Raw genomic sequence first — 15,797 nt, 5'->3', positions numbered from 1 at the left:
GAAACTAGCTAATCTACTCGGTACTGTGCAGCTGTGTGTTGATCGTTCATCTTCAATCCTTGACGTGCGTACGCGTTTCTATTCTATTTATTTGTTGTTGTAATTATTTTGTATGGGTGTGATCTGAGCGAAAGAGCGGCTAGCTTTTCGATATGTTGAAGACAAATGATTGTGGCACCGACAGAAATAAGCTCGAAGAAGAAAAAGAAGGAAAAAAAAAAACAAGAAAACTGGCTGTCAAGATCACGGTTCTAAATGCGTTTGAAATGGAATATATAAAGTAGTACGCAATAAGTTAGTGGGCAAAAATTACAAATGTTTTTAAAAAAAAACTAAAATATTAAAAAAAATATTTTTTAAATATGAAAATGACACTTCAACTGAATTGTTAGGCCGTAAATATATTATATTCTATTAGAAATTTTAAATGATAAAAAATCTAAATTTAAAAAAATTATATATTTTTTGAAAAATTATTTTTATTATTTGAATTTTAAATCTAAAAATATAGATAACTTTATAAGAATATAAAATTCATTTATATTTTTAAAATGGATAAATGATTCAAAAATGATCATCTAATAATTTTAGTTAAAAAAATAGTATTGACTATTTTATTTCATAATTTGTATTTAAAATATAAATAACTATAGAAGGCTGTTATTGGTGTACATTTGCTTTTAAATGATCAAAAAATTTTAAATTAAACTATATACTAATTTTGAATAAAATTGTTATATAATATTTTTATTTAACCAACTTACCAAGTGAAATGATCATCCAGTGTCATTAAAAAAGAATATAACTTTCCACGTTACACTCTGCCTAATTCCAGCGCATGATCATTTAATTAAACCGACAGTTGATGTGCAATAGTACAGAAGGCGGACATAGCATCGCTTGCTTGATACTAATAAATATTTTAGGGAAACGTGCAATAATCGATTCAATTTGATTTTTTTTATTAAACTTAATTCTAGCTATATCATCTTAGTGCATGTAATGAGCAGAATCAAAACAAGCATAGAAGTTCTCTAGCTCATGCTTCCTTTGTCCATATTGAAGCTCACCTCAGTTTAAAGCCAAGCAACTCAATTAAAGTAGATTGAGGTTTGGCCAAGTAGTGTGACTTCCTTCTTCTTTTTTTTTTTTTTGTTGCTTGCAGGGCTCAAAATGAATGTGTTTGTGACATGGAAAAGTCTCAAAATAGACATCACATAGTAGGTTGACAACAAGGAAGAAGTACTAGAGGGCCGTCGCTTGAAGAATTATTCAGTTCCGAAGCTTGGCCAAAGCATTCCTCATCCAATTCAAAATGAAATAGAACTCCATCGGAAATAGCAAAAACAGAAAGGTAGAAGGTAAATCAAGCAAGATAATTTCAGCGTCACTCCGATCCCTGGCAAAGACTGCTGCTGCCTTGGCGATTCCGGTACCATCTCAGGCCGAAATGGCACACTAGTACCTGTAGTGAGCAGGCTTGTAAGGGCCTTCAACGGCGACATGGATGTACGCTGCCTGCTCTGGTGTGAGCTTGGTGAGCTTGGCTCCCAGCTTACCCAGGTGCAGAGCCGCAACCTTCTCGTCCAGATGCTTAGGCAGCACGTACACTTTCCGATCATACTTTCCGCTTTTCCTTTCCTTTCCACAACTCAAGCTGGGCAATCACCTGCCGAGATTTGCTCCCCGATTTAGTTACTGTATAGATAGATAGCGGAAAAGTACCGAATTTGATACCTGGTTGGTGAAGGAGCAGGACATGACGAAGCTGGGATGGCCAGTGGCACAGCCAAGGTTCATGAGACGGCCCTCTGCAAGAACAATGATGCCGGAGTTCGTCTCGGGGAAGACCCAGCGATCGGTTTGGGGCTTGATGGTGATGCGCTTGACGCCTGGGTAGGTCTCGAGCCCGTGCATGTCGATCTCGTTGTCGAAGTGGCCAATGTTGCATACGATGGCATTGTTCTTCATCTTCTTCATGTGATCCACCATAATGATGTCTTTGTTTCCGGTGGTGGTGACGAAGATGTCGGCCTCGGCGACAACATCCTCCAGGGGGAGAACAGGGATGCCCTCCATCAGGGCCTGGAGAGCGCAGATGGGGTCGATCTCGGTGACGATGACACGGGCACCTGCCTGCTTCAGAGCAGCGGCGCAACCCTTGCCGACATCTCCATAACCACAGACCACGCCAACCTTGCCGGCGATCATAACGTCGGTAGCCCTCATAAGCCCATCAGGAAGAGAGTGGCGGCACCCATACAGATTGTCGAACTATTTTTAAAGAGTCATGAGACAAGAAAAACTGATAGTCAGAGATCTCCAAACTTGCATGTCAAGAAACAATACGCAAATAAATAAAAAAGAAAGCATAGATCTGAGCCTTACGAAACCAAAATTAAGATAAACTAACCGCAACCAGAACACAGGTATATTAGATCCGCAACAAAGTATCAAATGAGAACAAAAATTGCTCATATGTTCAACGATTGAGTGAAACAAATCCAAAAACAACTGCATACCAGTAAAATGAGTAGTTACTCAGTGATAATGTTAACACTGCAACTGTAGAAATAGACCAGATCTAAACTAAGGGTACAGATTCCAAAAGTAAAGTAAACAGGAAAGAACCAACTCAGATCTGGAGATCTAAAGCGTGAGAATGGGAGAAAACTAAAGTGTGAGAAGTACAAAAAATAGCAAGAAGCCCAAAATTCTAGATCCAGGAAGAACATATCTAACCTTGCTCTTTGTGACGGAGTCATTAACGTTGATGGCGGGGAAGAGGAGGGAGCCGCTGTCTTGCATCTGGTACAGTCGCTTGACACCAGTAGTTGTTTCCTCCGAGACGCCGACTAGGCGCTCCTTCATCTTGTGGTACTTATTGGGATTGACCTTGAGCCCATCACGGATGATACCGAGCACGATCTGGAATTCAGCGTTGTCGGTGGAGGCCGGATCTGGCAACTTACCGCTCTTCTTGTACTCTTCCTCGGCCTTGACCCCCTCATGGATGAGGAGCGTGGCGTCACCACCGTCATCGACGATAAGATCGGGGCCGCCGCCAGTGCCCCAGTCAAGGGCACGCTCTGTGCACCACCAGTACTCGGCGAGCGTCTCGCCCTTCCAGGCAAAGACGGCCGCGGAGTCGCGGGCGATGGCGGCGGCAGCGTGATCCTGGGTGGAGAAGATGTTGCAGGAGCACCAGCGGACCTCGGCGCCGAGGGCGGTGAGAGTCTCGATGAGAACGGCGGTCTGGATGGTCATGTGGAGGGATCCGGAGATCCGTGCGCCGGCGAAGGGCTGGGAGGGGCCGTACTCGGAGCGGCAGGCCATCAGGCCGGGCATTTCGACCTCCGCAAGCTCGATCTCGAGGCGGCCGAAGTCCGCCTGCGAGAGATCCTTGACCTTGTACTCCCGGCCAGTCGACGTCTTCTCCACGATCAGAGCCATCGTTAGGGCTTGGAAGAAACGAGATCGACCAGGAAAAGGAGAGTGAGGAGGAGGCGGCGATTGGAGTAGGAACCGGGGGTGCTATATAGGAAATGAGTGGAGCAACTGACGGTCGAGATACGACGGAGTAGGAACTGAGGGACGTTGGCCGTCCGATTTGACGGGGTAACCTTGTGGGGGTAGGTTTTTAGGGCGCACTGCCATTATCTGACGGCAAAATTTTATTTATTATTTAAAATAATATCATTCTTTTTATTACGGTAAAAATCTATTTTTAAAATAAAAAATATATTTTATGTGATACTCTTTTAATAATAAATTGTAAATTCACGTTAGTCAATATTCTTAATAAACAAAGAACAACGTGGCCAATCACTCACTCAATAGATATTAGATACACAAAATGAATAATAATATTTTTAAAAATGATCCTATTTGGTTGGTGAGATTTGAAGAAAAAATTGCATTGTAGTTGTGGCAAAGTAACAAATACCATTCGAGATCCACAAACACAAGTGTTGGTGTTGATGTTAACATTCACCTACTCCTTTGACTACCCTTTTCGTCTTATTATGATTGTGCTTTGAATTATTATTAGATTTAAGGATTATTGTGCAATGTGATCGTAAACTCATTAGTCGCTTGACCTTGAGCTCAAGATCTACTTACGAGTCCGTTAGACACTTGACTTAGTGTTTACCGGTCATTACGAGTGTCGTGAGTCTAAAAGAATACTCTTGCCTACAATTCTATTAGTTCTTTCAACATCCTCTAAATGCCTTCCACACCTCCTATTTGAAGTCTTAATGGTTAAATTGCAACCAATTAAGAACATTGTTGAATCAAACAGAGGTCTTAACACAAGGCCCACAATGGCACAATCTTTTTATAAATTGTAAAATTTTCTTTGAAAGTCTATGATCTTTCTTTTTTTTTAATAGAAAATCAAATATTCACACCTAACAATTTGGGCAGTTAAGAGTTGGAGTTCAATGGTTGGATGGCTTCACCAACCATTGACTTCTTTGGTCTATTCATATTTTTTTCCTTTTCCATTTATTTGATACAAAAATAATTATAATTGTGAATTCATTGGTAAATGTATAGCTTCTAAGTTGTCTTTTGACTTTGAGAGTAAAACTATAAAAAATGAATATTACAAATATTACAAATATAATGAATATTGGAAATGTAATTTTAGTTTAAAATATTACAAATATTTATTTTAATGGATTAGAATAAGTTAGTTTTAGTAGTCATCTTACATTTCTACCCCCGAACTCGTCCTATTTAAATTATCTTTTTATATCTACGAGGTTTGTTTTTAAAAAAAATATAAAAGTATTCAAAAAGATATTAAAAATAAGAAAAATTCCAAAACTGGAAGGGGTTTAACTTAAGCTAGTAATGTAAATTAAACCGGTTCCGTACCGATTATGGGCCGGAATTTCACGCGGCCGGTTCGGTTAAGCCGCTAATGATTAGGGGCAAAAGCGTAATCTGGGAAGTTCCGAGGCGTCCGTCGTCCTTTCGTGCCTCTAACGAACCGAAGACGAACAAAATGCACAAAAGTTGATCGACGGCGACGGCGAAGGCGAAGGCGAAGGAGAAGGAAGGTGGTGGATGCGACCCTGCCTTCTCTCCGCCACCTCCTAGGCCTCCGTCGCTGCGCGCTTCTCCTCCGCCTCTGCGCCGGCCGCCGGCGCAGCCCGGTACGCGGCCATCTACTGCCCTCCTTGGTCCCACCTTGTGAATTTTTCTGTTCTGTTCGGCTCTCGGGGTGTCGTGTGCTTGCTTTCGGGTTCGTTCATGGGTTGTGGACTCGGGGGGAGGCGTTTCGGGGCTCGGGTTGCTGATGGGTTGGCCGCCACCTTGGCGCCTGGTTTTGGTTGGCCCTTGATTTCGGTGCGTGGAATTGAGGTTGGGGATTTGGGTCGTCGGGGTGCTGGGTTGGCTGTGTGGTTGGAGTTGCTGATATTGGTGCGTGCTAGTGATTGGTGAGTACATGGATGCCTGGGAACTTGCCCCGCGAGCAAAGCTTCAATTTTTGTTCCCTAGTGGCTTTGGAGGCTGTGGTCTCAGGTCTGGGTACTCTATTAAAAAAATTTTGTTCGAGGGGGCGTTCTCGGTGATCTTAAATTCTCGATGATCAGTCCCTGTTCTAGGAAGGAAGGAATCGAACTGGTGCTATGTTTGGACTTGGAGGCATGTACCATGGCAATGGCATACTGTAAGCAACCGAAGTAAAGTTCAGTCATGGTCAGCAAATCTGCTTACTTTGATGGCTTGCCTTACTCGCCCACATGCAGTTCTGTTAGCAGTAATATGCAAAGTTTTTACGTGGGTGCTGTTAGATTATTCCAAAAGATATCCAGTTTCAAATTCTCTCTTATTTGTTTGCCCCAGTTCAGTGTGGACTAAAATTCTATCCATAGAACAACTATGTAGAAGTACTATGCAAATCATGAGAATACATGTTGAGTTGCCTAAAGCACCAATTAGGAATGATGCAACACTTAGGAGAAGAGAGATTTCCAACTCATGATCTCTATTCCTCTGTATTATGATATTGATTGCTTGAGGAATGAGATGTTGTCTCTGACTTGTAGTTTGTTATTCGAAGTTGGCGTTGATGTAACTGTGCATCTATACTGATCAGGTTGACAAAAAAGAACTTTTCAGGTAGACCTTTTAAGAAGTTCTCTTCACCGTCTTGTTAGTTACTGGAGTATTAGCTGAACTAGCTTAGACATAAGAATTGGCGTATGACCTTCATGTTTATATTAAGCACCATTTGGAAGAAAATATTTTGTAGGAAAGAGTTGAACAATTCATGATCTCCAGGATCACTTTTCCTCAGAATTCTGAATTGCTTGTGCCGAGGGCTGAGAATCAAGCTAATTTGTAACTCATGATAGAAAGGAGATGAAAGTTGATAGAGATGTAACTATCCAATTATACTTGTTGAAATACTAAGATTCATAATAGAAGGAGATGAAAGTTGAAGATAAATTATACTTGATTCCAAGAAGTTCTCTTCTCTGATCTTAAGTTACTGATCTATTAGCTAAACAAACATTTAAAATAAATAAATAATAGTATGGGATGCTGTTATTTTTCCATTATCTTTTTTTAATAGTGTTGTAAAAACATTCCTCTTTCCATTAATTTCTCTTTTGTACTGTTAGCAGAGTAGTCAACCATGGTTAGCATAAGAAGAAGAAGAAGATATTTGGGGCTTTGTTCCGGTAACACTCTTTACTCAATTTCTTCTCTGCTTAGCTGAACCAAATGGATTAGTGCCCCTATTTTCAATTGTGCTCCATGAATTTGTAAATATAGTAAATTTATATGCATGGTAATTTTACCTTTTATCTGTGGAAAAAGCTAATCTTCTTCATATTTAATCAAAATCTTTTTTTTAAACTCATTTTTGTTCTAGTTTAGTGTTAAAAGTTTGATTTTTTGAGAAATTTCTCTTCTGTCATCTTTGAAGCTTTTAATTGTTGTGGACGTCTAGTAAGCTATCACATTGGTTAATGAGGGCCTCTTGTTACCTTCAATAAGTACTGAAATTGAAAAGCTTTATGATGAAAATGCATAATGGGCATGGTTGATTTTATATTTTCTGTTTGTGACATCCTTCTCTTAGAACAACATAAGTGGAAGTATTTTATTCAGTAACTGAATGAGCTTAGAGTTCCTTAAAAAATAGATTGAGCTTAAATGATGTGCCAAACTTGGAAATTAGCAAATATTTCTATTTGATATTGCAGGGAAAAGTTCCTTTCCTGTTGTGCTTCCTAAGCCAATCGAGCATAATATTTCTGTCAACAATTCTAATCCACATGTGAATCTAAATAGTGTGCATCCTCTTCCTTCAGTCGACACAAGTCTTGAAGAGATGGTATGATCAATTTGCTAGATCTTTGTATTTATTTTTCAGGTTTTTAAGGCTTACCTTTCCCTTTGTTATTATTATTATTATTATTTTGTATATGATCTATTTATGTCTTCATTTGTACCATGTTCATGATTTAATGGATTGGATGAAACTTCTACATTCATACATTTGTACTATGTTTCTTAGATACAATAACATATTGAAATTTACATCCATTATACTTTCATAAAAATAAGCAACCTAACAACCAATATAAAGAAAAAAATTCAGAACTATTGCATAGCATTTCAAATATTCAATTTAACCAATCTATATAGATAAAATTTTTGCATCTATCACATAGCATATCCTTTTTATTAACTTAATAAAATAAAATGCTTAATCCTTACAGTTATGAGTGTTTATACTCAAGTCTAATGAAAAGTTTCAAAAGTATGGTTCCTCTTGGGAGATTATCTAACCAAATATATCATTGAATTTGTGATCAAACTCCTCATGGTAAACATTCCTCACTACTACTTGCATATGCATCCTGCACCTACCGTATATTGAGCTTGTTAGCTTGCTCACTGCTGGGATGGATATAGGATATCTAATGAGGTCCTTCATGGTATATACATGTGTGACCTTTAAAGCTCTTTTTAAAACACATGTTCTATCCTCATCTTCTAGAATCTAGAGTTAAGAAATTATACTATGGATAGTGCTTCTGATTTTTTTTTCCTAGCCTGAGAAACTCCCTGACAAGATTTCACTCACAGACATGTAGTGGTCTCCTAAATTATCTTATGATGCTTTTTTCTGTTTCTCAATCCAATGTGGCTTCTATAGAACAGGGCATGCTCCTGAGCACTAGGAGGAGCTAGCTTTAACCTTTTCTGTTTTTTTTTAAAAAAAATAAAGATTCAAATCATAACAGGATGTTAATTAGAAACTAAGAAGTTCAAAATTTGATATTGTTAAAAATAATGGTCGAGTACTGATCTTGAGTTGAATTAACCCCATTTTGTGATTTTCCATTCAACCAAACAGATCATTAATTTCACATTTGAGAAGGCCTCTTGCTTAAATAATTAAAACTCCAATACATAAGTTCCTTGCTAATTTAGGGGTGAGCAATCGGTTTGTTGAGAATATATTTCTTATGTTTGTGAACCATTCCTGCATACTTGTACTATGTTGCAGGAAGACAAGTCGACAGCATTTCCTGGATCCTCAAATGCCTTTGACTCAAGCATGTCAATGGAGGAACCAAAGAATTACTGCCCTGGTTAGCTTTTTCAAATATTCCAACTGTTACATTACTTGTGTCTATATCTGTTTCTTTTCACGGAATCATTTATTTGAAAACAGAAAAGAGAAAGGCACTGTCACTGTACCTTCAAGTCATTTCTTCATTGACACCAAAACACACACACACACACACACACACACACACACATATTTGCAATTGAGATTCTTTTGAGTGTTTAGTTTAAGTGGTACCCTTTTTGTTGCTTCTGTTTCTAGGCAAAGAAATTAAATGCAGAAAGCGACATAGGAAAATGCAGTCTGAAGACCTGAAGCCATACATAATGAGAGGTGTATATTTTAAGAACATGAAATGGCAAGCGGCAATAAAAGTCGACAAGAAACAAATTCACCTAGGGACAGTTGGATCTCAGGAAGAAGCTGCACGATTGTATGACAGGTATTAATCGACAAGAAACAAATTCACTTAGGGACAATTTCACTGTGATGCTGCAAGAGCATGTTTTTTCATCTTCACTAGTTGATGTCACAATTAAGACTGAACAGCTATCGAACTTGTAGTTAGAATGTTATGACGGGAAATTAAGGACCTGTGAACTAGTTTAGATCATACAACAATCTACAATATATATAGCAGAATCCAGTTCAGGTAATTTAGGTAGCCCTTGTAGTAATGCCATAATTCTTATAAAATAGGTGCTTTCTCTGTTTAATGATTTCTTTTGTTGATATTTTCTCGATGAGATACTTTTCAGGTGATTCCTTTCTTGTTTGTTTGTTTGTTATGGAAACACAGAGCAGCTTTTATGTGTGGGAGAGAGCCCAATTTTGAGCTTTCAGAGAAGGAGAAAGAAGAGCTTTGGCAATACGACTGGGAAGAATTTTTGGCCCTAACTCGGAGTGCAATTAACAACAAGAGTACACAACATGAAGCTCATTTCTATTTCTCTCGTTCGTCGTCAATGCTCAACTAAATACCATGCTGAACCGTCGATGTTAAACTTGTTAGAATTAGCCCTTAGTGTCAATTCGGATTGAGTTGGACTCGAGTTGGACTCAAATCAACTCAGATTGTGTGAGACTCGAGTTGGACTTAAGTCACACAAGCCAAATTCGAATTCATCAAAGATTATCATGCATGAGATGCATGATCATAAAAAGGCTGCATGATCTTCCTTAAAAGAAGAGAAAGATTATCATGCATGAGATGCATGATCTTCATTAAAGGAAGAGAAAGATCTTCATGCATGAGATGCATGAAAATTAATATTAATTCCTTAGATCACTAAAAGCTAAAAACCCTTCATCCCATGGTGGGATATAAAAAGGGGTGAGAGACTCTTGATGAAGGGGTTGTTGGATGCTCTTGTTCTCCCTCTTCTTCTCTTCTACCACCTTGGCCGAACCTTCCTTTGTGGCTAGCACCACAGTTTGGTTCTTCTCCATCTCAGTGTTCGTGTGGATACCGTGGAGGCGCGAACACACTGATCGTGCTGAGATCCGTGAACCTTTGAAGGCAAGAGTTGCTGTCGGAATTGCGAAAGGCTCGCATCAAAGGTAACCTCGATTCTAGTAGGTAGAATCGTCAAACGAGTATGTTTTTCGCATGGATCTTCTGGAGGGATCCTGTTTTCTGCTGCGTATATGCTATTAAAATTGTTTGATGATGCATATAGATCTCTACAAAACTGATTTTGTTTACCAGAGCACCAGAGGAAGTTCAGTTTAGGAAAGCGAAACAAGTCAAAAACTAAAATCACAGAAATTAACTGGGAGTATGAAGGAGGCGTTCGTCGGTCATCTATGTCCGACGACGACGACGTCGTCGATGCTGATCCTGAGACGCCTGTCTCATAACCAAGACCCATATTTACCAAGTAGAGGCCAGTTTATGCACATAAATAGATGATAGATGATAGATGATGATGATAACCAAGTATTCTCATTAATTTATTTTGCAACAAACCCCTATTCCATCGGACATTTTACTCATGATATCTACTTGTAATATATATATATATATTTATATAATTCAGGTTTTTCTATAAAAAATTTTATGACTTGCATCATGCATGATTCATGATAATTCACAACGCTTTAATATTATATTATCTTCTTTAGCAAAAATCTGCCATCTCAGTTGTCCTAACCATCATTTGTGAGGAGATAAATTGAAAAGCTGCAGTTGGTCACGACGAAGGAAGGTATTGCCTCAGTTTCGCTAAGATTCAACTTTTATCCATTTCAACAATTTTGCTCCGTCATAATCAACTCAATTATATATGTCCAGTAGAAAATATGACCCTATCCGATAAGTATTTATTTATTTGTATTCTCATAATCTCATGTATTATTTACACTTTATCGATGATGTCACTCTTTTAACAAAGGACTTTAATACGGCTACGGCGTTTGTGAAAATAGGAGCTTAAAGCAATATCCATATAAAAAATATTCAAACTGGGGAGATGCCAGTAGTACATAAAATAAGGATATATATTAATATCGGAAAAATAAAAAAATATTAATTCTAAAAAAATTAATATATATATATATATATATATATATAGAATTTTACTATCCTGCGGTCCATTCTTGTATGCTCCTGTGCGTTCCCACCCGACCCAGTCCTGCTCCAGCCGCTGCCGCATCACCGTCTGGCCACTGCCGGCCGTCGCATCACGCCCGATGGATGCGCAGCTCGCCGGCGCACAGCCCGGCGTCAGATTCTGACTGGAAAGTGATCGGAATCCTACGAATTCGATCGGAATTGGCCGCTCGGCACTGGCAGTTGATTCCGGCCAAATTGCGGCCGATTTCCGACCAAATTCTGGCCAGAGACCGGCCGCGATTTGCCCGGAATCGACTACCTGTGCCGAGCGGCCAATTCCGATCAAATCACGGCCGAATTCGTCAAATTTTGACCACTATCCGGTCGAAATTTGGTGCGGGGATGTGCTGAATTCGTCAGATTCCGACCACTATCCGGCCGGAATCCGGTGCGGGGATGTGCGCCGGCGAGTTACGCGTTCATCGGGTGTGACGCGGTAGCCGGCGGTGGCCGGACAGTGAAGCGACAGCGACGAGGGGTCGGGTTGTCGCGGACGAGGAGCGCAACATAGAAAATTCCTATATATATATATATATATATATATATATATATATAGCTCTGATATCCTGCCCGACGCCCCCGCGCGACCTCGCTGCGCGATCAGCCGACCTTTCGCCGTTCATCGCCGTCCGGTCACCGCAGGACGCCATCCCGGGCTCGTTGGAAGCGCAACTCGATGGCGCACACAACGGCATCGGATTCCGGCCGGATTGGGTCGGAATCCGGTCGGAATTCCGGCCGAAACAGAGCAGACGGTTCAGGCGGTGATTTCGTCGGAATCCGGCCGGATTCTGGCCGAATCGGGGCCGGACTCCGGCCACCTCCGGACCGCCGTCGAGTTGCGGTTCCAACGGGCCCGGTCCGGCGGCCGGAGGTGGCCGGACGGCGGTGAACAGTGGCGGAGAAGCGGCGAAGGTCCGAGGAGAAACACTGTGCAATCGTGATTTTTGGACGACTGCTGTTGATCGCGATCGGGCATGGACGGCGTGGATCGATCGCGCACGGGGTCGCATTTTTTTCGTTGCGCAGTATATCAAATATATATATATATATATATATTTGATATACTGCGCGACGGTATCCTGCTCGATTCGTGTGCGATCGATCCCAGCCATCCACGCCGAATCGTGTGAAACCACAGCCGTCCGTTTATCGCAATTGCACAATGTTTCTCCTCGGACCTTCGCCGCTTCTCCGCCACTGTTCACCGCCGTCCGGCCACCTCCGGCCGCCGGACCGGCCCGTTGGAACCGCAACTCGACGGCGGTCCGGAGGTGGCCGGAGTCCAGCCCCGATTCGGCCGGATTCCGGCCGAAATCGCCGGCAGACACTGGCGGTCGGTTTCGGCCGGATTTCGACCGGATTTCGACTGAATCGGGGCCGGACTCCGGCCGCGGTCGACGCGCCCGGCGCCGGCGCGTCGACAGCGGCCGGAGTCCGGCCCCGATTCGGCCGGAATCCGGCCGAAACCGGCCGCCAGTGTCTGCCGACGATTTCGGCCGGAATCCGACCGGATTTCGGTCGAATCGGGGCCGGAATCCGGCCGCGGTTGAAGCGCTCGGCGCCGGCGCGTCGACCGCGGCCGGAGTCCGGCCCCCATTCGGCCGGAATCCGACCGAAGTTCGGCCCCGATATTCCGGCGAAATCGCCGCCTGTGTCTGTCTGCTCTGTTTCGGCCGAAATTCCGACTGGATTCCGATCCAATCCGGCCGGAATCCGATGTCGATGTGTGCGCCATCGAGTTGCGCTTCCAACGAGCCCGGGATGGCGGCCGGCGGTGATCGGGCGGCGATGAATGGTGAAAGGTCGGCTAATCGCGCAGCGGGGTCGCGCGGGGGTGTCGGGCAGGATATCAGACCTGTATATATATATACATGATAATAAAACATGGAATATTTCAAGGATTATATTTATTTAGAAATGGATTGCATAATTAAACCGTTACACAGCACAGTTACTGAACATTAGACTGTCACAGCACGCAGACTTTTATATATATATATATATCAACTTATATAATTAATTATTTGCCGTAACATTCCCTGTAAATAACTGTACCAGTACAATCCCTTTTACCGATATTGGCATTTGGGTTGGCAGCACACGGCTGGCCGTTCTTCCTGTCGCACACTGCGTTATCCTGATTCAAAGCCCCACCAGTACGATAACGGCCGCCATCAGCGAGGAGCCTTCTGTTGACCTCGGAGTCGAGTTGGAACTCCTCCGCATCCAAATTGGCCCAAGACTCCGCTGCTGCTGCGCCACCTTCTTCTTCTTCTTCTTCTTCTTCTACTTCTTCCTTGCATCCACGTCCACCTACCGCCGTCGATTCGTTGCAGCCAGTAGTACTCGTCCGTCCACGTACGACGGCAGCAGCAGTAGCGGCGGCGGCGGTCGTGCTCGACTGCTCGAGCACTGATGAAGAGGCAAGGAAAAGGAAGCAGAAGCAGATTACGAAGAAGAAGAAGGAGAAGGGCAAACACGATCTCACCATCTTAATATATATATATATATTAATTAACACTGAACTTCGCAGAGCACACGTTTGGGAATATCGATCTATTTATAATAAAACAGTACGTACGCCGTGCTAAATTAACGTGGGCCCACTGCACTGCCCCTCTCCATCTAGATCTAGGACCACGTTCGATGCTTCACTAAGGACGAGGATGGGTAAAAGCTCTACGCGAAGGGGTCGATCTATCTATTCTATCCCAAATTTTATACCTAACAACTTTTATATTCTTCGGTAGAAGTGGAGATTCCTCATTCCAAACGATCTCATACTGTCAGCTCTACGATAATCTATAAAAAAAGTAAATCAAAAACTTATAGTTCACTATCATGGGAGGACATTGTATCGACTTCGTTGAAATTCGATCTTATCATCATCTATGAGAAAGTAAATTAGAAAATTACAGTTGACCACTATACGGAAAGAACATTATCTCGATTTCATCAAGATTCAATTCTTGTCCCGAGGGCCACCGTAATCAACTTTATATTCATACTTTATGGCTAGCTACTAATTAAGACGAATACAGTGAAATTAATATTACCTTTGTATCGACCATCTTGTAAATATTCAGTATTAATTATTTTTTAATTTTTTTAAAAATTTAAAATATAAGATTTGAAAATTAAATTGAAAGAGAAGAAAAATTAACATTGAATAAAGGAAGGGAAAATGAGGAATGAAAATCCTATTCCGCTCAATGGATAAAAATAATAATTAAAAAAAAGACTACTGATATATTAAATTTTTATTTTTTATTTTTATTTGAAAAATATTACGATCTACTCTTCCTCCATATATCTTTTCTTGAGATATTTTTACTTTTTCCTCTGCTCGTAAACAAAGAGCTAGTATTACAATTTACTATAAGCAATAGGTGGCACGTAGACGTCACACTTAATGTGCAGCTTGTCACTCTTCGATGCCACCAAAAATATAAATTAATAAAGTTTTATAAACTAATTCTGTCTCTATAGGAATCTTGTTCTAGTGAAATTCTAATTATTTTGGTACAATATATATAGTGATTTTCATTTTAATTTATGTGGTAAAAGGTTATATGTTAACTCATATGTATAAAGGTAATTGTAAATTTCATTCTAATTTACAATTTTGATACTTAAACTTTTCTTTAATTTATATAATGCAATCCAACTCATTTTACAAGGATCTTTTATACAATACATTTTTTTTTTGTCTTTCCCAAAAAAAAATACAAACAAATAGATTACATATCGAGAAATGAATAGTCACGAAAAACGTATTTCTTCAAAACAAAAAATTTGCTATCAAATAAATATATTTAAGAAATAAATTATTTCAAATGAAAAAGAGAAAATCTTTTTTATTTTTATTTAAAATATAAATTTTATAAAAAATTTTGAAATTTTATTAAAAATTAAAATTTAAACATTATCACAATAGTTATTTTTATTAAAATTTTAAATTAAAAATATAAATGCACTTTTAAAGAATTTGAAAATTCATTTATGTTTTCAATTAAAGTGATCAAGCGATTCAAAAAATTAAAATATATCCCGTGACCAAATTAACGGTAGCAATGTAAATTTTTTCTTAATCTTTCTCAATTTTTTTATACAAATATTATGAAAAACAATTTTTTTTAAAAAAAATAATTATATATATTAAAGAAAAGGAAAAAATTATATATATTATAGAAAAGGATAAAACTAACAATAACAAAGAAAGGACCAAGTTATAGAGACCTGTCGACAAAATATCAGCCCCCAAAGATTCTTCCTATTTTGGAAGCTCGCTTTCTCTTAGCTTGTCTGAAACATCGAAGCTTTCCGAATTAAACACCAACCACAACCATAGTTAGATATTGCAAATGTGAGCCTGTGTCGTGATCAATTATAGTTTTTCAATTTATTTTTTTATAAATGGTCATCAGATTCATCATGTGAGACTGCCAAGATTACGAATTTCACCTTGAAGATATTGCAAATGTGAAATTAAACCTCAAGTTGATAATACATCTTTAATTAGTTTTGGAGCAAAAGATGAGGAAGAGGATAAGGATAAGCTGCAGAGCAGCAGAG

General features: G+C 40.1%; 1 protein-coding gene and 1 pseudogene across 1 annotated transcript; one reads left to right on the top strand and one right to left on the bottom strand.

Annotated features, from left to right (window-relative positions):
- Positions 1-1,243: 1,243 nt before the first annotated feature.
- LOC141845255 (adenosylhomocysteinase-like) lies at positions 1,244-3,502 on the bottom strand (annotated as a pseudogene).
- A 1,580-nt stretch (positions 3,503-5,082) lies between these two features.
- Positions 5,083-10,465, top strand: LOC141845595 (ethylene-responsive transcription factor-like protein At4g13040). Its single transcript, XM_074733657.1, has 7 exons — positions 5,083-5,165; positions 6,645-6,701; positions 7,230-7,360; positions 8,543-8,627; positions 8,867-9,047; positions 9,405-9,526; positions 10,314-10,465. Exons 2-7 carry the CDS (start codon positions 6,656-6,658, stop codon positions 10,463-10,465), a joined length of 717 nt encoding a protein of 238 aa, XP_074589758.1. The 5' UTR covers positions 5,083-5,165; positions 6,645-6,655.
- Positions 10,466-15,797: the final 5,332 nt, after the last annotated feature.

This window comes from Curcuma longa, chromosome 14 (assembly GCF_044706935.1).
Source record: "Curcuma longa cultivar G26 ecotype Majalengka, Jawa Barat chromosome 14, ITB_CL_G26_1.1, whole genome shotgun sequence".
Taxonomy (NCBI): domain Eukaryota; kingdom Viridiplantae; phylum Streptophyta; class Magnoliopsida; order Zingiberales; family Zingiberaceae; genus Curcuma; species Curcuma longa.
The sequence above is the reverse complement of the archived record's forward strand: the minus strand, read 5'-3'. Positions and strand labels throughout refer to the sequence as shown.

Coding starts and splice junctions, on each gene's coding strand:
- LOC141845595 (XM_074733657.1), top strand. CDS start 6,656: ATGGTTAGCATAAGAAGAAGAAGAAGATATTTGGGGCTTTGTTCCG. Junction 6,702..7,229: donor ATATTTGGGGCTTTGTTCCG/GTAACACTCTTT, acceptor TTGATATTGCAG/GGAAAAGTTCCTTTCCTGTT. Junction 9,527..10,313: donor GAGTGCAATTAACAACAAGA/GTACACAACATG, acceptor TTTGTTTACCAG/AGCACCAGAGGAAGTTCAGT.